Below are 21,606 nucleotides of genomic sequence, written 5' to 3'. Positions count from 1 at the left end.
TTTTTCCTTCCTTGCAAATTGTTTTTTATTTAATTAAACCATTTGTAAACTAATTTTATCGGTTGTTCTTCTGAAATTGAATTTTATTACATTTTCTTGGTCTAATTTTTCAAGTTTTCATTTGAAAATGATAAACAAATTTTGAATTTAGTTTATTAACTATTTTCTTGTCTTGTTTATTTATAATTTTTCTAACTATTGAAAACTCAATTGAAATCAAATCCATTATAATAAAGTTTATTATTTAAATTACATACTATATATTATTTTTAAATAGTTATATAATTATATGATATTTTTACTCTATTTAAATCTCATTTATTATACATAAAATTTGTTATATCAATTTGTGAAGTTAAAGTACTCCTTGTGAGGTTAAAGTACTCCTTGTGAGGTTTCATACTCCTTGTGAGGATATTGTACTCCGCGTGAGGTTAAAGTACGTTGATGAAAGTCTCTACTGCAATGTTCAAGATAAGTTCTGATGCAGCTATAATATAGTAACATTTGTTGGTATGATTTGTATGAAAATTTTGAGTTTTATCACTTATTATAATTCTCATTGTCTTTCAGGAATAATATCACCCGAAGTTGCGAAGACACTGGAATAAGTCAAGAAAGATATTCCATCAATAATAGAAGTCATAATTTTATACCGTTCGCTTACTTTCATATGTTAAGCGAATGTGTACTTGGATGGCCCATGAAGTGGCTAAAAAGTCCTTAAAGCCTCCTTTTTAGGAGTTATTATTGTAATCTCTGTTATCTAGTTCTCACAAACATTATGTACTTCTATTTACCGAAATTAATACAACTACTACTTTGCCAAAAAAAAAAAGAATCAAAAATATTGGTATGGTTCGATTAAAAATTATAAATTATAATTTGTTTTTCAACTTTACTTCATTTTTGAAATTAAGAATTTCAGTTTATTTTTAGTGCAAATCTAGCTAAAAAGAAAATCAGGTCAAATTAAAAGATAAAATACAATCGGCTAATATTTTTATCGTTTGATTTTAAAATTAATCAAATAAACTCTTATATTTATCATGCAAATGCCTAATAATCTTTTTTCTCACAAAGTAAATAATTTGTTCAATCCATGGAGGATGTAGAAGAGAGTAGCGGGGGCCGTCGCCTCCTTGGTCTACCATCAGTATCTTTTCGTAGGATAATGAAAAATATTGGCTTAATACATAGTTTGACCCCTGAACTTGTACCCTTTTACCCATCTAACCCCTAAACTTAATGTCTCACCTATCGAACCTCTGAACTTGTTAAATAATCCGATTTGACCCCTGAACTTGATAAATACGTAAATACTGAACCCTTCCGTGTCCACCTGTCATTTAAAACATTCTAGAAGAAATTATGTACGGAGGGGTTTAATGTTTACGTATTTATCAAGTTCAGGGGTCAAATCGGCTTATTTAACAAGTTCAGAGGTTCGATAGGTGAGACGTTAAGTTTAGAGGTTAGATGGGTAAAAGGGTATAAATTCAGGGGTCAAACTATGTATTCAACCAAAAATATTTGTGTGCATAATCTATCTAATTAAAGAATCAATGAATTGAAAAGACAGTATAAGCATAATTTCTTCTTCCTTGAACTTAAGGTAGAAAACAATAAAAAGAAAGGAAAAATTACACTCTGCATTCTTTTTTTGAAATTTTTTTAAGAATACGCTTTAATTTAGTGTTGTTGCAAAAATATTTTTTTTTTTGAAAAATATTTCATTTTCCAATAAACTACCAATGATCTATCAATAATCTACCTAAAAGCGTATTTTTATTAAAAAGAATTAGAGCGTATTTTTACAAATATTTAACTGAAAATAGGTATATATTTATATAAAAAAAACCAGTTATTCTTTTGAAATGAAATGACATAAAAACCTAAAAAAGAAGATAGTTGCCCGACAGCATATAATCATATATGCATTAGTTCATATTCCAAAAACTTTTTGATCCTTGAACTTTACTCCATTGAAGAAGATGCTTAAAAAGGAACCGACTAATGTTAATTCATATATGAAAAGATTAGGGATTTAGGATTACCAACATGAAGAAATTAGTAACATTTCAAGTGCTTCTCTTTTTGATTTACTTTACAACACTTTTATGCTATGTCTATGCATTTGATCATCACCATCTTTCATTCACCACTCCTCAATCCAAGCCATTAAAACATGTTAAATGTAAGTCTAAATCAAACATTTAACTTTTTTTTCTCATCTATTTATTTGCATGTTCATAAAATTTACGTTATTGTTTCAATTTTTTCAATTTTTGGGCATGTAGATGTACTAGATGATGAGGGATTGCATGAAGTTGATGTAAAGAGTTTGCATATTAAGCATGGAAAAGGATCATATGGTGGTGGAGATCTCCTTCATGCACGTTCCGGCCACCGGAATGGAGCAATGAAATCCTCTTCCTTCATCACAACATTAGTTCTTCAATATGTTATGGCAGGGTTGGGCATTATTGTTCTCTTCTTTTGAATGTTCTTTTTGATGTCAAGACATCAAGTGGGGGCTTCAATTGAATTTCTATGTATTTTCACACATGATGATTAATATTAATCACTTTAAAATCACCTCTTGATTTTAGGATGTAACCAGGTCGATGTCCGTGTATTGTGCGTAAAATAAATCAACGATGCTTTTTCACTTTGGAGGGGTTATGAAAGACGTATACATATGAGATAATCCAAAAAAAGGGAAAATTGTCCGTCATCAAATCAAGCTTTGGAAGGTGCACATGCACGTCCGACAGTTAAGTTAGGAGAGACTTGGGCAATAACCGAAGTTCCTAAGAAAAAATTGCGTGATGTTTTATTAGAGTAAAATAAACAGCACGAATTAAATCAGTTTAAAGAAAAAAAAAGCTAAGTTTATTCAATTCTTTGTATTTATATTTTTTTATATTTGTAAACACATTTACTAATTTTGATTATAATTTCTTTTCAAGCATCTGGCATAATTTTGTACTTGTATTGAGATTAATCAAATTCACAGATTGCTTGTTACTATAAGTCAAGTTCATTAGTTCAAATTATGATGATTTACTCCCTACACACCAGCAAATTCCGCAATTCACTATTAATTGTTCTTGTGCGGCTCTCATTATCAAACTAACACTATTTAATTCATAGATGACGTGGTGAGCTAAGTCTATCTAAAAATTTCTCGTACCCAACTATCAAAGATAATAGAAATAAATTTTGTGTTTGTCTTAGAATGCATAATTATAACTCTCATATCAACCATCACTTGTATCCCTTAATACCAACATAGTTTCTTTAAAGAAATCAACTTCCGGAAATTCAAACATACGGAATAACAATTTTATAAATCATCTAATGCAGTGAAAGAATGTATTGGAAAAAAGCTAAACATTATTCATATAACTGTTCAACTGCTGAATCTTTATTTTTTTAGTTTTTTTCTTGATAAAGTTGACGATAATAAATGTAATATATATATATATATATATATATATATATATATATATATTATAATATACTAAAATTATATTTAGGAATATCAATTAGTTTAAACTAGTGAAATGTATAAAAATTTATATTAATTTTAAATTTTAGTTGAATAATGAATAAATATAAAGAAAATAATAAAATTCAAAAGAAAAATAAGGCAAAATAATGAAGAGAGGGACTTCATTCCCCAGTCAAGTTGACCATCTGCATTCTTCTATTAACTTTCTGAATGCAGCCACGTGAGTTGCCTTCTGCCAATTCAATGGACCAACATCCATATGATATAGGACAAATAAGCTATGGAGTAAGTATTTAAATTTCCAATTTCAATTAAATTCTTAAGATTTTTTCTTTCGAAAAACATATTGAAAAAGAAAACTGAAAAAAAAATTCGGTCGTTGAAGCGGCGGTGATCGGAAAGTGGTGGCGGCGGTCGCCGGTGAACGATGGTGGAAATTAGGGGTGGAATGATTGGGTTAGATTTAATTGAATTTAGTTTGATTAGGTTGGATGTTTTTCTTTAATTATTAAAATTTTGGGTTGTTTTTGGTTTTTGAATTTTAGTGAGATGTCAGCTGACATCTAATATGGAGGTAGATTTTTGTTGGATCTGACATTAAAATCAGAAAGTTTTGTGAGATCGTTTTTAAATATTAGAAGGTTTAATGACTACAAATCCAAAAATTAAAGTCTATGAGTGATAATTACGGGTAATTGATTTTGTAGGTTACTGTACTTTTCAAAAGTTGCAAAATGGTGACCGAACTTCAAAACGTAACATTTTAGTTATTATACTATTTGGTTATGTTAAGATAGAAGGATTTTTGGTCACTGAAGAAAAAAAATTCGAGTTGATTTTCTGTTGATTGTGTGTGTATATAAAATATTAGGTATTATTTGTCATTAATAATCAAAATTTGATTACTACAGATGTATAATTTGACCGTAAAACAATCAAAAACCTCCCAAAATCACATATTTAAAAGTTTAGTAACCATTTTGTTATGTATTAAAGTTCGGTCACCCTTTTGCAATTCTTGAAAAGTACAGTGACCCCTATAATCAATTACCCGATAATTAATATGAGTTAGTGTTGAAGATCTATTATTTTAATAACGTGTTATAATATAATAGATTTATTTTATGAATGACGTGATATATTGAATATATCTAAAAAATTCTTTAGTGTTGAAATGAAATTTTTAATTTAGATAGATACAGAAAGTGAAAACAAAGTTAAAAAATGAAATTAAATTCCAAAAGTATGATATTATATAAATAATCTTTAAAAGATAACTGGAAATTCATTGAATTAATATCAAAATTATTAATTTAAAATATTCTTATGTAGTAAAAACATTTATTCTATCTATTTACGTTTGGTGCTAAAATATTTTGTTTTTACTATATTTTCAAATAGTCCAAAATATACTCTATAATAGGAATGGAAATTAATTTTGACAAGTGACAACTAAACAATGTCAGACTCATTATTTAAAAACTGAGCCTATTTAATTACCATAAATAGTGACAGTGACTCTTTAATACAGAGTATGTAAATTATAAAATATACTACAATACAACCGTTGTATCATATGTCATTCGTATAATAAATTAATAGTGCATTAATCATATGTAAAATTATATGATAGAAAAATAAATAATTTCTATCATAAATATTCATTGACTTGTTTTAAGTATAAAGTAACACTCCGTAAATTATATAATCATTGAAAGAAGTTCTACTGTATTCGTGATACTTCTAAAAATATAGAATAATAAACGAAAAATATCCCATCTCTCCTCCGTCATAAATAATTTAATTTCTCTTATTCTATAAATGAAACCTCTATAATTAGCACACATCTCACACCATTCAACACCACTTGTTCAAAAACTTCACATACAGATAAACCCTAATTGATCATGAAGATCAAAATTATAAACTCCACCATGATACGTGCAGCTCAAGAAACTCCTATTCGATCTCTATGGCTCTCTAATTTAGACCTATTGCACGAAAGAAACAATGTTCCTACGGTTTACCTCTACAATAAGTCCACTAATTTTGATGCAAAAGTGCTGAAAGATGCCATGAGCAAAGTTCTTGTTCAATTTTATCCTGTTGCAGGCAGATTGGGTAGGGATGAAAATGGCAGACTTGAGATAAACTGTAACAATGAAGGAGTGATGTTTTTAGAAGCTGAGACCAACTCTAGAATTGATGATCTTGGTGATTTAATGCTTAATTTGAAGATTCCGCAACTTATTCCTACCGTTGATTATTCTACTGGAATCTCTTCGTTTCCTCTTTTTGTCGTACAGGTAATGCAAATTTTTACGTTTTTTAACAATTCATGTGTTTGTGAGAATAGTATTTATTATATCAGGTGATATTATTATTTATTTACCCTGAATATATTAGTATAAATTAATATTGATCTATTATAAAATACTCAAAATGTGTATCAACGAAATAGTGTAGTATATAAGAATCTTATTTTCTTTATAGACCATTTACCAAATCACTAAATTAAAAACTAATGGTACTAAAATGACAAACACCCGCACGGGTTTGATTTAGTGGTCTAAGTCTCAGCCATCTGGGCGCAAAATGTCGTGGGTTCAAATCCCGGCTACACCCTTTCTTAATATGTAGTGGTTGAGATTGGATTGCTGGCCATTATACCCCGGAATTACCAGGTATGTGGGGTTGCGGGCGGTCCACATTCCGGAATTTGACAATGATAAGTTGTGCGCCGATTGAGATGACACGTGATTCGGGTAAATTAATTAAAAAAATATAAAATTATTTTAAAAAATTAGACATATTTTTAGCAAATTTGGAAATTATTATAGATTTACAAATTTTAAAAGATTTGATGGACTTTTTAAAAAGTCAATTTTTTTTTGCTTTTTATTACACTATAAGTTAATGATATTTAATTACAACTCATCTTAAAATTAACGTACTATTAATCCTTTCATATTGAAAAAATTACTATGAGACTCTTCATATTTATTATAATTCATATTTTAGTCATTCATGTTTAAAAATTAAATAATATAATCCTTCACTTTTATTTCTTTCAACGATTTAGTCCTTCCGTCCATTTTTAATGTTGGCAACCAACAAATGAAACTAACGATTTTGTTCCTCACTTTTGTTTGTCAACGATTTCGTCCCTCGTATTTAAAAATTAATTACCTTTAAATTTTCTGACTTTGTTAACTAACACCAAAAATAGATGGAGAGACTAAACTATCATATTATTTGATTTTAAAATAAAAGAGATTAAAATATGAATCATGATAAATGTGAGAGCTCTCGCAGTAGTTTGATCTTATATGAAATTGAAGTTCTTACACTAGTAATACAAAACACTTGAAGTACCAAATAGTACTTTCATAGTTTTTGTTGTTTCTATTTTTAACCACAGTTTGCTATGTGGCAAATGCATGTCCACGTCTTCATAAATCATTGCTACATTGTTACTTTGAAAAGGAAGGCAAAATAATGATTTGATTCCTGTATTATTGTAGTTTTTGGCATTATCTGTTTCTTTTTATTTACGAAAATTGAGTCCTTGTCTTTTTAATCTATATGTACTTACATAATTGAGAGGATCAAAAGAACTCTCATGAATTTCCATTTCTTTTTAACTATTTATTTTAATATTATTAATTTTTTAAATTATAATTGTCTTAATCTGTGTTTTAATCTATACAAATATATTCTCTACATATTATAGTGTTTTAATTTATATTAATTTCTAATTCAATAAATTATTTATTTTATTGACTATTAATGTTTAAATGTAAAATTAATTCAAAATTTGACAAGTTCACATTTCATATAAAATATTTATTTAATATTTATTATTTTAGAACTATACTTTATTTGATTTAACCTAATATAAAAGTTATTAGTAAAAGAACATTACTATTAGAAATAGTAAATACTTTCAAATAATTTATTATTAGCATTAAAATGTATGTTTATATTATTAGTTTGTTTATGAAATTTTTTACGTTTTTCTTTTATAAATTTATTATTTAAATAAATATTAATTTGATTATGCGTAAATACGCAGAATTTACGACTAGTTTTATTAAAACTGAGGCCCTTCATCATGAAAATCAAGCGTGTATTTCACACGCTGTTAGTGTGACTGAAATAAACATTTATTCATTTGTATACTTTCATCTTATTGAAAATATAATCTTTGTATTTTTATTCTTATCGGTTATTATAAATAAAATTCTAAAATATTTATTACTTGTTTATTTACTTTTAGTATAAGATATTTATATATGGAAAAGGACTGATATGAATATAGATATATAATAAAAAAATTATCTGATTTTTAAAAATATCCTTTTATATAATTTAAAGTTGAACAAAAAATTAATATTTTTAATAATTGAAATTTGTTTTTTATTTTATATACTAAAAATAAAAATCAGTTTCTCTTTTAATTACTTATGTATTTATAACTTTAAAAAATTATTAAATTTTTTAAGAAAATATGATGTATATATAAATTAAATAATAGAGAAAGTATTCAGATTTATACATAATTTATATAAAAAATCAATATTTTAAAAAATTATATAAATTTTTTCTAACACATTGTGTAGATATCTTCTCTTTTCTCTAACACATACTAGCAACTAATTTATTAATCGGAAATGAAAAAGAACAAATGCTACTGCCGTCTATTGTCAATTGCAACTCTTTTTTATTTCTGTGAATTTCCTCTATTTTTTTATGAATTCTTTATTAGTTTCTCCATCTATAGAGCAAGCTATATGGTGTTTAATTTTAAATTGTTTTCTAAATAAAAAGAGTTTAAGAACATATAAATTTCATATTGCACATATATTTATCTATATATACAATCAGTAAATTTTTTTAAAAAAATTAACTTAAAAATTCTAGTCCAAAAATGTATTTAAAAAGAAAATTTTGTTTGGCTCTATAATTTATCATTTTCACGTTGGTTGCAGGTAACTAAATTTAGATGCGGTGGTGTATCGCTTGGAATTCGATTTCATCATGTTTTAGCTGATGGCACGGCAGCACTCAATTTCATCAACACATGGTGCGAAGCAGCTCGAGGCCTCCCCATTGGCACACCACCATTGATTGACAGGACAGTTCTCCGCAGCCAATACCAACCAAACCCTAAGTTTCAACACTCCGAGTTCGGTAAGCCACTTACACTGAACAATTCTTCCGCCGAAAATCCTATACTTCAATCAAATTCTATCGAAATCCTTAGATTCACACCGGATCAGCTGAGTATATTGAAGAGTAAAGTGAACAGCATAAATGGTACTACAACAAAGTATAGCAGCTACGAAACCCTAACCGCGCATGTATGGCGTTGCACGTCGAAAGCACGCAACTTAGCTGATGATCAACCGACGAAGCTATACATTTCCGTTGACGGGAGATCGAGATTGGACCCTAAACTGCCGCGTAATTACTTTGGTAATGTGAGTTTTCCGACTACAGCAATTGCATTATGTAAAGAGTTGCTGTCGGAGTCATTACAGGATACTGCAGAAAGGATAAGAAAGGCAGTAAAGATGATGGATAATGAATATTTGAGATCAGCTATTGATTTTTTAGGAACTCTCGAGGATTTGACTCCTGTAATGAGAGGACCTGACGCTTGCCGGTGCCCTAACCTGCATATCATTAGCTGGATGTGGCTGCCATTTTATGAAGCTGATTTTGGGATGGGGAAACCAATATATGTGAGGCCTGCAAATCCACTGGAAGGTAAAGGATATGTTATGCCAACTCCTGGTGATGATAATAATTGGGCACTCTCCATCTGCCTCGACCAAGATCACATGCACTCCTTCAAAAAGTTGTTCTATCACTTCTGATCACATCCTGATCCAGTCGTCGGTCACAATTATTTCCGTCTCTCTATCTTTTTTGGTATTGTTTTTTTTCTTTTGTCGTCTCATCCCATCTGATCATTCTCTGATTTTCGGTCACTCGCCATTTTTCTCCTCTCTTATCTACGTTCATTTTCTGATTCTGCAACTGCTTATGCAGATTGAACAATTCTAAGCTCCTTTTTTTCATGGCCATTATTTGTTTATTGCAACTTAAAGTTTTCTCATTAGTTTGCATATCTGTGATTTCCAATTCATATTAACCCATATATGCACTAGGGATCGTCTTAAAGATCTTGTTATTGTGTTTAGGTTGTGCAAAAACCGAACTAGCCGAACCGAATTAAATTTTATTATTGCTTCGGTTTTTTTGGTTAATACAATTTGGTTTAATCTAATAAAATACCAAACATGTGCATGCCAATGTCAGTTATAACCAAATCTTTAAAAATCAGCATAATTAGCAGTTTTAATATATTACTTATCTTTTGTAACCATTTTTTAAATCAAACCAATTTTTGGTGAATCTGTCCGCCATGTCATTGCCAACTCAGCGTATAATTAACGTAGCAACACTTTTAACCCAACCAAACCACATGAACAACCAATAACCATATCAAAATCAAATCCAGTTTTCAATAAAATAGATTATATTATGTTTTTATAAAATGCATATATATATATATATATATATATATATATATATATATATATATATATATATATATATATATATATATATATATATATATATAATAAATATTTTCCAATTTATATTAATTAAAATTAATTTAAAATTCTAATTAATTGAATTGAACATAAACATAATAAATTTATTTTAAATATATTTGATTTAAATTTGTGTCTAATTAAATTAATTAGGATTTTAAATTAATTTTAATTGTTAATTATATATATATATATATATATATATATATATATATATATTGTAATAATATAATTAATTATTTTAATTTAAAGGTTGGATTTCTAGTTAAGTTGTTATGTTTCGTCATGTGGTTTGGTTGAATTAAGAGTTAGTCAAGTCAACTATTCGTCGAGTTGGAAGTGATGTGGCGGACATGCAGGTAAAAAATTGGTTCGATTTAAAAAAAGGGTTATAACATAAATAGGCTCATCCTGCTGAATTTTGAAAATTTGACTATAACTGACTTAACCTGTAAAAATTTAGTAGTTTATTGAGATCAAATCTTAATAAATTATATGTATTTTATGAATATATTTTGTCAAATATAATAATTAATATATTAATAAATAAATAAATAAATAAATAAATAAATTTAAATAAATATTAATATATACGGATTAGATAAATTTAATTCGTTTAATCCGTTATTTAACAGTATTATAAACGGGTCGACTCGTCTACGATCCCAACTCCTATAAATGCAATTGGAATCCATTTAATTTCGGTGTCTGTCGTTCGAAATTGGCAGGGCTGTCAATATATTTATTTGGGACCGAAGAAGTGTCATATTTGAGTGTGGATGGGAACATGTATACGTCCTTCAAAACAAGTTATGGAGTGGCACGTACAGCCGAGTCAATTCCCTCAATAAGCATCCACGTATGCTATTTTACTACCACACTTGCCAACAACACTCCATCTCCTCTCACCTACATTATTTATTAGTGTCAACTGCCTTTCTATTTCTATAATTTTCATTTAATATTTAATATTAATTTTAATACATCTAAATTTTTATTTTTTATCTTCTCTTATATTTTTTTTTATTTATTTGTGCTTAATATCTTAATAAACAAATTCACGCGCTCTAAAAACATAAAAATTGATCTTTCTAAGAGTTATATATAGACCTAATATTTTAAAAATATTTCAATTTTTTTGGGTGAACATAATTCTAAAAAGAATTAAAATATCAATTTTAACAAACCGTTCATTTTTTTTCGAAATAATATCAAATCTATATATAATATTTTCAGTTTTAAAAGATTTGACTTTTAATATGAAACGAAGGAAGCGTATAACAATATAGTCAACATTATTAAAAAAAACATTATTAAAAAAATTAGCTTTGTCTTCTAACTTTGATCATTGATCGTCTTTTAAATTACTTCTTTTTTGTTCATTTTATTATTATCACACAGTTTAAAAAATATAATTGTTATAATAAATTTTTTTCTATTTTTGTTACTCTACTCTTATTTGATGCAGCCATCAATTCTTATTTGCTTATATATTTCAAGAGATAGGAATAAATTTTAGTAGTTTTAATTAAAGATAATGTAAGAAAAATATTTTTAAGATTTGTTTTTTATTTGAGATAAAAAATATATAGAGAAAATGTATAATTTGAATCGTTTCTGTTTATTTTTCTTATTTAATTATTATTGTTTTTATTCTTTCTCGTTTCTTTATTTTTTTGAATCCGTCACTAATTATCAATAAATTAAATATAATATTTATAGTGAAATGCATCACCAATTCAATGATTGATATTTTAGAAATAATTAATTATAATTTATTACACTGATTAAAATTACATTTAAAATCTAACATTCAAAGAATGTTTCAACTGAAAAAAGAAACATTCTATTATGACTATGAAAGTAACACTATAATAAATGCGAGTACAAATTTTGTCCCTACCTCCTAAACAATTTAAATTTTCTTATCCATAAATTAACTATATATTTTTGGTAATATATATAAATCCTTGCTCTATAAATGAGATCCATTCGTACACATCTCTCTCCATTAAACACCATTTCTTCAAAAACAAATAAAACCTAGGTAACCATGAAAATCAAAATTATAAACTCCACCATGATACGTGCAGCTCAAGAAACTCCTAGTCAGTTTCTATGGCTCTCTAATTTGGACCTATTGCACGAAAAAAACAATGTTCCGACGGTTTATCTCTACAATAAGTCCACTAATTTTGATGCAAAAGTGCTGAAAGATGCCATGAGCAAAGTTCTTGTTCAATTTTATCCAGTTGCAGGCAGATTGGGTAGGGATGAGAATGGCAGACTTGAGATAAACTGTAACAACGAAGGAGTGATGTTTATAGAAGCTGAGACCAACTCTACAATTGATGATCTTGGTGATTTAATGCTTAATTTGAAGATTCCGCAACTCATTCCTACCGTGGATTATTCTACTGGAATCTCTTCGTTTCTTCTTTTTGTCGTACAGGTAATGCAAATTTTTACGTTTTTATTTGATTTTACATCTAAATCGAATGGCATGGATTTCCTAGATGATGTCTCTTATTTTCTTTATCGGTATAGCAAATCAATAAATTACTAATCTTAAAATAAATGTAGCATCAGTCATTTAATATGTGGGTATGAAATTGAAGTCCTTGCAGTATGTATTTATAGCAAAGACAATCAGAAGTATAAAATAGTACACTTTTGATCCTTATAGTCATATCGTATAAAACAACAGTTATTTCATAGTTTTAGTAGTTTCTAATTCTATATCTTCAGAGTTTGCCATATGTGGCATATATATGAGCACGTCTTCATAAATCATAATATATGGCCATAATTTTTATTTAAAAAAGGAAGGCAAAATAATAATTTAGATTCATGTATTATTATTGGATCCATACTGTTTTAGTTATTTAAACTGAGTCCCTGTTTGGCAAAAAAAAAAAATTTTGAATCCCCCTCTATTTAATTAAAATTGATTCCTTCACGAAAATTATGTGCATCGCACCCCGTTAGTTTAACTGAAATAAACTTTATTGATTCTTATACTTTAATTTTATTAAATGTTAATCCCATTATAAATTTTACACATGAATTTTTTTAATTTTTTAATTTATTTAATATTTTGTATACACTATTTAAAAATTAGATAGAAGTATATAATAAACCTGCAGTTGTAACATGTAAAATTTAACTGTAGATAATATTGGTCGATTATGCAGATAAAATTTAGATTCATGTAATAATTGGAAAAAAAAAAGTATATCTGTTATCTATCGTCAATAAAGCAAGTCAGTTTTAATTCTAAGAATTTCCTCTATTCTTTTATAAGTTCTTTATTTAATTCATTTATAAAAGCAGGCTATATAATTTTTATCTAACTTAAATGAGTATAAGAACATTAAATTTCATGCTACATAAATATGTTAAAGTAAAAAAGAAAAGAAAACTTAGATTTAGTCTGAAATGTATATAACAAAAAGGTTGTTTAGCTCTATAATTTGTCATTTCCCTTGGTTGCAGGTAACTAAATTTACATGCGGTGGGGTATCGCTTGGAATTCGATTTCATCATGTTTTAGGCGATGGCACAGCAGCTCTCAATTTCATCAACACATGGTGCGATGCAGCTCGAGGCCTCCCCATTGGCGTACCATTGATTGATAGGACAGTTTTGCGTAGCCAATACCGGCCTAACCCTAAGTTTCAACACACCGAGTTCGGTAAGCCACTTGCCTTGAACAATTCTTCCACCGAAAACCCTAAACTTCAATCAAATTCTATCGAAATCCTTAAGTTCACACCGGATCAGCTGAATACATTGAAGAATAAAGTAAACAACAATAATGGTACAACAAGGTATAGCAGCTACGAAACCCTAACTGCGCATATATGGCGTTGCACGTCGAAGGCACGTAGCTTAGCCAATGATCAACCGACAAAGTTATACATTTCCGTTGATGGGAGATCGAGGTTGGACCCTAAACTGCCACGTAATTACTTTGGTAATGTGAGTTTTCCAACTACAGCAATTGCATTATGTGAGGAGTTGTTGTCGGAGTCATTACAGGATACTGCAGAAAGGATAAGAAAGTCAGTAAAGAAGATGGATGATGAATATTTGAGATCGGCAATTGATTTTTTAGGAGTTCTTGATGATCTGACGCCTGTAATGAGAGGCCCGGACGCTTGCCGGTGCCCTAACCTGCATATCATTAGCTGGATGTGGCTGCCATTTTATGAAGCTGATTTTGGGATGGGGAAACCAATATATGTGAGGCCTGCAAATCCACTTGAAGGTAAAGGATATGTTATACCAACTCCTGGTGATGATAATAATTGGGCACTCTCCATATGCCTAGAGCAAGATCACATGCATTCCTTCAAAAAGTTGTTTTATGACTTCTGAAAATGGCGGAACAAGAGCGCAAGGTGTGCAGCAACCTCCAACCATTGGTCGCCAATTATTTTTCTCGTCTCCCTATCCCTTTCAGCATTATTTTTTTCTTTAGCCGTCTCACCCCATCTCATTCTATGATCACCAGCAGTTCATCAGTCACCCGCCATTTTTTCCCTCTCTTATTTCCATTAATTTTCTGATTCTGCAACTGTTTTTTATCCATCATTTATTTAAGATTCAGATTGAACAGTCTTAAGCTGCTCTTTTTTTTTCATGGCCTTATGTATTTGTTTATTGCAACTTGAAGTTTTCTCTTTTGTTTGTATATCTATGAATTTTCATTCATGTTAACATATATATGCACTAAAGGTTGTGTTAAAAATCTTTTTGTTGTGTTCTACAGAGAATCTTATAACTTTTTTTTCATTTACAAGTAAAATTATTGTTTCCTTCGTCTTCAGAATATCATCCGTAAGGATTCCTAAAACGTAATTTATGCTAAAGCAAATTACTTCTGGTTCCATTTTACCATGCGAGTTCATAGATGACTAAGGAGGAACGAGAATAGTAAATTTGAAATAAATTGTAACAGCAAAGGAGTGTTATCCATAGATGCTGAAACAGACTCCGCAATAAGTGAATTTACAGTTTTAGCAGCTTCTATAGCTGTTGATATATAGTTTTACACCTAGGAGCTTGTGTATGAGGATTGAGGACTAAGTTCCCATTCAGAGCTGGATTTTTATTCTAGCTTTAATTGCGTTTAAGTGAGTTATTCAATCTAGAAGCACATCTTATGCAACCCTTCCAAAAGCATTAATATGAGTTTGCGTCATATTTAAAAAGAAATGGTATAAAACATACCTTCCCATGCTTTCTCATCAACCTTGATACCAAGTTTATAGATGCTCCATGCAAGATCAGAAAGTAATATGTTTACCATGTGCTTGTATAGATATTTCGTTATGTTCCCTGTTCAAATAATAAAATAGATATTCATTGTTCTAGATCACAATATACCATTTCCATTAACCAAATGACTTCAGTAATTTCCGTTCGCCATGATATTATAATTGTAACTAAAGAAGGTGAAAAAACTGAAAATATGCTTATCAAATTTCATGAAACAAGTTTGAGTATGAAAATAGAAACACTAATTAGGATGCAGCAAAACAAGATTTTTGTAAAAATATGTTACAAATCTAAAGTTTCAAAAATGTTTTTGGAAATGAAAAGTAAAACCTAAAAAACATAGGATTTCACAGATTTCTATGCAGAATAGCTTTGAGAAAGAAATAATCGCCTAACCTCAAAAAGAAAACAAGAAGCACTTTTGTTCTCTCTCTGCTTCCACCAAGATCAAGTGCCTAAACCTCAGCTTAGGAGGTTGGATGTAGCTGCTTTTCTTACAATCAAAACCAGATTTGCCACACACCATAATAGCATTTAAACCATGTTAATCATTAGCATAACTAAATAAAAGGAACTTCCATAATACATTAATACCTGAACAAAAGAACTATTGGAAGCCACCGTAGCAAATTTGTAAACAAACTAAAATTGATACTTCAAAGTATGTTCACAATTAAAAGAAATATTTTAGTACCTCTCCATCTCCCTCTCTCTCCTTATGGGCATAAGTCACAGAACAATGATACAGTTCTTAACAGTCGCCTCGCAGCTCCAACAGTCATCTATACGACACATTCTTCATTTTAGAGTATTGGTATCCTACCTTGTCCTCCTTTAGAAACTACTAAAATATATTTAAGTTCATCAAGTACACAAATTTCAAATCACCTTGTATTCAAGAACAGTTTCCATAATCAGAACTGAATAACATATAGAAAATATGCATCCACAACCCAAATGCCAGAGAAGATTACACAAGTTAATACAGTCATTCAAAGTAAGAATAGGAAGTACATGATAAATTTACAGACTTAATGATAGATTTGTGCAACGGATAACACAAAAGTCACATAAGCAGCATGACACAAGCTGCCAGATATGAAAGACATCAATCACAAATAGTAATATAATAAGAGCGCCGAAAATCAGCAAAGAAATAAAAGTTCTTTATTTCGTACACAAAGATCAAATGACAAACACCTGATCAAAGACGGAAAGCGTCTGTCTGGAAACGCTCATCATACAGCCTCCAATGACCATACCTTTCAGTGTGAAAACCAGACGTGGGGATATAAAAATTAGACTTTTTAAAATCCTTCAATTTCTTCAAACTCGACGTAGCATTAGCAATATCCCGATTCCTCAAATTTGCACACCCAGATAGATCCAAGTACTCAAGATTCAAACACCCTTCACAAATCAATGCAAGTCCTCTTGCAGTTAGTTTAGAGAACCTCAGCTCAAGATGCACCAAATGAGGCATGAATTTAGCAATAGCATCCGCCTCTGAATCCCCATCTTGAGGACAGGCATTTAAATACTCATTGGGAACAATTCCCACATGTTGGGAAGGATCTAACCAATTCATAAAATTCCGTTTAAGAACCTTAAGATTGGGACAATTCCTTCCTATCATTACAAGAGACTCATGAGATATTTCATAGCAATAACTGATGTCAAGCTCACGAAGCTTTCCGCACTTAAACGCAATCTGAAGCATTGATGCATCAGTAGCATTCGGACTGCTCTCGAGCCAAAGAACCTCAAGGTTTGGGCACCTAGAATTGCAGCAAAGTTAACAATTAAGCGCAATTATGATATAATTTTATCACTACGCCCTAAATTAAAAACACATTCAATAATAATTGAACTAATTTCAAAGCTAATGAAGTCCTAACCTAAAACTAAAATGATTCGATAATATATTTTCTAATACCTTTGGGCGACCAAATTGAGGGAAAAATCAGAGCAGTGTCGGGTACGGATGTCAGTGAGGGAGCCATCGCTCCAAACGACGACGGAGCGGAGAACGGAATCGATTTTGCTCTCAAACTGTGGGGTCCACCAGCTAGATGACTCGGGTAACGAGACGAAGTGAGTTTGGAGATTAAAAATGGAGTGGAGTGAAGAATCTTTGGAAGCGTTGAGCCACGATTTGCAAACTAGCATAGGACCTAGCCATCGCTGCTCCAAGGTGAGTCGAGAGAGGATGTTGATTAAGCACTCGTGAGTTAGATCGGACCATGATGACGATGGTGAACCGCTGCTTCTGGCGTCGCTGGTTTCGATTTTGTCCTCGTTGCCATTCATTTTCTTTGATGCATACCGATTGCGTTGCAGGATGCTACGAAATTAAGTAGAAAATGGCTAAAATGGTCATTCAGATTATATTTTTAAGGCAGAGTGTCGAAAAAGCTATTAATGGGATTTTTCCAGAAGTAGCTAATACGGTAGTTTTTAATTTTTGTAAGATTATGCTGATTCTTTTGGCTAATAATTAACCAACTTAAGAAGTCTCATCATAAAGCCTTCTAAACTTTAAAAAGTATTACTAAACCTCTTAAATTTTTGGGTGAGTGAGTGTTGAATTTAGATTTGATTAAATTATTTTTGATTTGGTGGATGGTTTGATTAGGTTATTTTGGTTGGTTGAGTGAGTGAGTTTAGATTTGGTTAGATGGGGTTGGTTTGAATTATTATTTTTAAAGATTTTAGAGGTATTTTGGTCATTTTATAAAGAAATTGTGAAAGATAATTTTTTCAAAAAAATAAAAAATATGTATTTGCAATTTTTTTTAGAAAACTAAAGTAATGTAATTTTCTCAAAACAAACTTATCACTCTAAAAGTCTAATCAAATTTTTATTTTTCCAAAAAAGAAAAGAGAAGCTATGATTTCCGATTTTAGACCATAAATCACAGATTTATCATTGATATATCTATTTATGGTTTTAACAAAACAAAACAAAAAATTACTCCAATCCTACATTTTTATGAAATTTTAAATTTGTATGTGTAGATTTTTAAAGTTCAAAGCTTTTAATTGTCCGAACTTTAAATTTAATATTTAAAAAATCCAAAGTTTTAAAGTTTAATTAAAATATTTACCAATAAAATAAGTTAAGTACTTCGACTTTATCTTAATATAATTTAACTTTTTTAAAAATAGGATCTCATTTTTACAGTCTTATGTAATGGACTAGGTTTACCTAAGCAATACTGAAAAAGAAAAAAAATCTTCCCTGCTTGTAGTTCAAGAGATACAGATGATTAGCCTGCAGTGCAGTGCACCGCACATCCAAATGACACTCTCAGTTGCATGACATCAGAATTAAGTGCGGTGCTGGAACGTTGTCCAGGTGCACACAGCTCTGCTTAACAGTGTAATCACTATGGAAATCAAGTGTTAGCCATAGTTAGCTTAAAGTAGTCAAAAAGTACAATTCACATGCAACAACTCATACGTGGAGTCCATATCTATGTTTATGCAACTAAACCAGTTCAATGAATCTCCGAATGAACAAAATCACTTGTACTTTTCCACCACCTAGAATCATTAAACAATTCAACTTGAGTTTAAATTTATCAATACCCATGTAAATGAATAACTTTATATTAACAGTCATACATTTTAATTACAAATAAAACAACTATGATTTAAAACACACTAAAGAAGAATGAAACAGCACACAAAACTCACTAACAGCAAGTTTTGTAAACCAATTAGCGCGACAATGATTGGTGAAAAAAATCAAACTTCTGTTAAAATTGAGAGAGACCATAATTCAATCAAAACAAGGGAATCAATCTGAATGTAGATAAACAACAAAGATGAACTGCTTCCAACTTAGAACAAGACTTACGAGATGCTTCGCTCCTTAGTCCTCACTCCTTTGGTTAAACACATCGATCATGCTAATTATGCTTAAATTATATAATATATGTTAATGGGACAAGCAAACTCTAAGTTGATATTCAACACTGAGCAGAACCTCAAAGGAATGGTTTACAGATGGTGAAAAACTTTCATTAAGCTCAGTAGCTCTAGTGAGGTTGTGACTCTTGATTACAGTAGAGTAATGTTAACCATAAAACTAGAGAGCTTCCAATATTGGAGAAAAGATCTGCTTAAGTACCGGTTTTCAGAAGCTGATGTGCACAAATACACCAAAATGGTGATAAACATGGAAATGCACACAGCCATGTCCATCAAGCATTCACACCCATCGAGGTTACCTTAATGATAGGAATTGTAGTTGACCCTTTACCTATCAGGATATGAATGAGTTAAGCAATGCTTAATCACACAATTATGTAAGAACCGAAAGAAATTTTCTATCCCTGTGTTCACCCTGTTTTCTGCAGGCCAGCCTACCAAATTGAGCAATAGATGCAATTGAAGCTCAAAGTTCACTTATTAAGCTTCCACAATTGCAAGTAAAAATGACAATGTCTAACTAAATAATCCATACCCCGTCAAAACATATGAAATTTCGTGCGTTTTTGACACGTTTCCGAAATAGAGAACATTGATACCCCTGCTACCTAGAATGTGAAGCAACATGATCAAACAATAACATTGCAGGATATCAAAGACAAAAAAGCCAGGCAAACATCATGAGATTAAACACTAATGAAACTTGCAACCCACAGACAACAAATAAATTACACACAAATTGAATTCAGAGCGTTTGGGATTGAGGTTTGCACAACAATTTCAAACAGATTATATCAATTACGAATTGTTTACAAATATTGAACAATTCAAGCAAGCAAATTAACACCTTCAAATGCTACTTAAGCAAATTAAGCGGCAAATTTCAATGTTATTAAGAGTGGGTTGAAAAACAAGATCTGATAATTTAATACAAAAGTAAGATACAAGCTTAGTAATTAACAACAAGATATAATTACTAGCTCACACTAGTCGTAAGCAGCATAAAGAGGACGCCTATACTCATCAAAGAACTCCTCACGATTGACGAAAACGATGGCGTACAAAGCATAGATTATTCCTGGTATATAACCCAGAATAGTTAATAGCACACAAATCCAGAACTCTACCTGCAAAAAAAACACACACAATTAAACAAAAGAAAAATCAGATCTGTTTGGAAGAAAAGAAAATTAAAATCAAAAATTGGATGAGAATAATTACAGTGCAACAGCCATGCCTAAGGCAAACGCCTAGAGGAGGAAGCAAAATTGCTATAAGGATTTCGCAGAAGATGGCGCACTTGCTTGGCATTTTTATGTTGTTTTTGGAGAAAGTTTGAGGGATTCTTAATGAAGAAGAAAATGATCAAGTTCAAGATTTTATTGATGGATAGAGAAAGAGTTGGGTTTTTATTTTGTTTGTGAATTTCGTGATAACTAACTGACAGCCTGACAGGGAAAGTTTATAATCCAGTGGTTTGTGTTCTAGACAATACGTTGATCTGGAACGTTAATATAACTCACTCGCGAGGGTGATGTTTGAGTGGTTGTGATTACTGATTAGAACACTCCATAAACACGTGGTGCTGCTGATGAGAGACTCACAGAAGTATAGACTTAGACCTATGGGTGGCAAAAACCGAATCGACAGAATTAAACAGACCGAATCAAACCGGAATGGGATATTCAATTTGGCAATAATGGTTAAAGTGGCACAGTTTGGGTTGGGAGAGTGAACAAAATTGTTGTTTGATAGTTAATTTAGTTTTGGTTTGGTTAGCACTGATTTAACCGAAATAAAGATATACAAAGCGAGCAAAAAAGTTATACGAAACGACATCACTTTATATAAGGATTTCGCACCCATGAGAAGGTTCTAGAGCCTTATCACGTATGAGAAACCCTATATAAAAACGATGTGTCTGGTATAGGGTATAAAAGAAGTTTGATTTTTAAAACTCTAATTTTTCATTTCTCTTCGAGAGAGACTCTCTCTTCATTTTAAGACTTTTTGTTCTCTCTCTTTAATTCAGTTTATTCTTGACTGAAATCCTAGCCTTCATATAGTTCATCTTCCACACTCACTCAATCACCAATCGACCGCTACTCCTTTTGTACTCTCAATCTTATGTGTTTTGAAAAAAAACACCAAAACTATAAGTACTTTAAAAATATACTATAACGTAAATACATTATAAAAAACAGTGCAAATATAAATCAATTTGTTCTTCACAAATTCAGTAGC

The 21,606-nt window shown here is 30.2% G+C and overlaps 5 protein-coding genes across 5 annotated transcripts; 3 read left to right on the top strand and 2 right to left on the bottom strand.

The window, feature by feature from the left end:
* The first annotated feature begins 2,037 nt into the window (after positions 1–2,037).
* LOC126664823 (uncharacterized) lies at positions 2,038–2,974 on the top strand. Its single transcript, XM_050357385.2, has 2 exons — positions 2,038–2,197; positions 2,301–2,974. The coding sequence occupies exons 1-2, from the start codon at positions 2,062–2,064 to the stop codon at positions 2,501–2,503; spliced, it is 339 nt and encodes a 112-aa protein (XP_050213342.1). The 5' UTR covers positions 2,038–2,061; the 3' UTR covers positions 2,504–2,974.
* Positions 2,975–5,321: 2,347 nt separating this feature from the next.
* On the top strand, positions 5,322–9,644 carry LOC126666191 (shikimate O-hydroxycinnamoyltransferase). Its single transcript, XM_050359186.2, has 2 exons — positions 5,322–5,823; positions 8,509–9,644. The coding sequence occupies exons 1-2, from the start codon at positions 5,425–5,427 to the stop codon at positions 9,397–9,399; spliced, it is 1,290 nt and encodes a 429-aa protein (XP_050215143.1). The 5' UTR covers positions 5,322–5,424; the 3' UTR covers positions 9,400–9,644.
* A 2,476-nt stretch (positions 9,645–12,120) lies between these two features.
* LOC130014693 (shikimate O-hydroxycinnamoyltransferase-like) lies at positions 12,121–14,788 on the top strand. Its single transcript, XM_050359188.2, has 2 exons — positions 12,121–12,595; positions 13,639–14,788. Exons 1-2 carry the CDS (start codon positions 12,197–12,199, stop codon positions 14,521–14,523), a joined length of 1,284 nt encoding a protein of 427 aa, XP_050215145.2. The 5' UTR covers positions 12,121–12,196; the 3' UTR covers positions 14,524–14,788.
* A 1,608-nt stretch (positions 14,789–16,396) lies between these two features.
* LOC126666192 (F-box protein SKIP1-like) lies at positions 16,397–18,226 on the bottom strand. The gene is made up of 2 exons (XM_050359190.2): positions 17,363–18,226; positions 16,397–17,204 (listed from the first exon to the last, which is right to left on the bottom strand). Exons 1-2 carry the CDS (start codon positions 17,734–17,736, stop codon positions 16,631–16,633), a joined length of 948 nt encoding a protein of 315 aa, XP_050215147.1. The 5' UTR covers positions 17,737–18,226; the 3' UTR covers positions 16,397–16,630.
* A 2,005-nt stretch (positions 18,227–20,231) lies between these two features.
* Positions 20,232–20,788, bottom strand: LOC126666193 (UPF0057 membrane protein At4g30660-like). The gene is made up of 2 exons (XM_050359192.2): positions 20,584–20,788; positions 20,232–20,489 (listed from the first exon to the last, which is right to left on the bottom strand). The coding sequence occupies exons 1-2, from the start codon at positions 20,671–20,673 to the stop codon at positions 20,349–20,351; spliced, it is 231 nt and encodes a 76-aa protein (XP_050215149.1). The 5' UTR covers positions 20,674–20,788; the 3' UTR covers positions 20,232–20,348.
* Positions 20,789–21,606: the final 818 nt, after the last annotated feature.

Source organism: Mercurialis annua, linkage group LG1-X (genome assembly GCF_937616625.2).
Source record: "Mercurialis annua linkage group LG1-X, ddMerAnnu1.2, whole genome shotgun sequence".
Taxonomy (NCBI): Eukaryota; Viridiplantae; Streptophyta; class Magnoliopsida; order Malpighiales; family Euphorbiaceae; genus Mercurialis; species Mercurialis annua.
Note: the sequence above shows the minus strand (reverse complement) of the source record. Positions and strands in the feature narration are given on the sequence as shown.

Excerpts from the sequence above, each read along its gene's own strand:
- LOC130014693 (XM_050359188.2), top strand. The coding sequence starts at position 12,197 with ATGAAAATCAAAATTATAAACTCCACCATGATACGTGCAGCTCAAGAA. Across the intron at positions 12,596-13,638 it reads TTCTTCTTTTTGTCGTACAG|GTAACTAAATTTACATGCGG; the intron begins GTAATGCAAATT and ends CCTTGGTTGCAG.
- LOC126666192 (XM_050359190.2), bottom strand. The coding sequence starts at position 17,736 with ATGAATGGCAACGAGGACAAAATCGAAACCAGCGACGCCAGAAGCAGC. Across the intron at positions 17,205-17,362 it reads CTCAATTTGGTCGCCCAAAG|GTGCCCAAACCTTGAGGTTC; the intron begins GTATTAGAAAAT and ends CTGCAATTCTAG.
- LOC126666191 (XM_050359186.2), top strand. The coding sequence starts at position 5,425 with ATGAAGATCAAAATTATAAACTCCACCATGATACGTGCAGCTCAAGAA. Across the intron at positions 5,824-8,508 it reads TTCCTCTTTTTGTCGTACAG|GTAACTAAATTTAGATGCGG; the intron begins GTAATGCAAATT and ends CGTTGGTTGCAG.
- LOC126666193 (XM_050359192.2), bottom strand. The coding sequence starts at position 20,673 with ATGCCAAGCAAGTGCGCCATCTTCTGCGAAATCCTTATAGCAATTTTG. Across the intron at positions 20,490-20,583 it reads TTAGGCATGGCTGTTGCACT|GTAGAGTTCTGGATTTGTGT; the intron begins GTAATTATTCTC and ends TTTTTTTTGCAG.
- LOC126664823 (XM_050357385.2), top strand. The coding sequence starts at position 2,062 with ATGAAGAAATTAGTAACATTTCAAGTGCTTCTCTTTTTGATTTACTTT. Across the intron at positions 2,198-2,300 it reads GCCATTAAAACATGTTAAAT|ATGTACTAGATGATGAGGGA; the intron begins GTAAGTCTAAAT and ends TTGGGCATGTAG.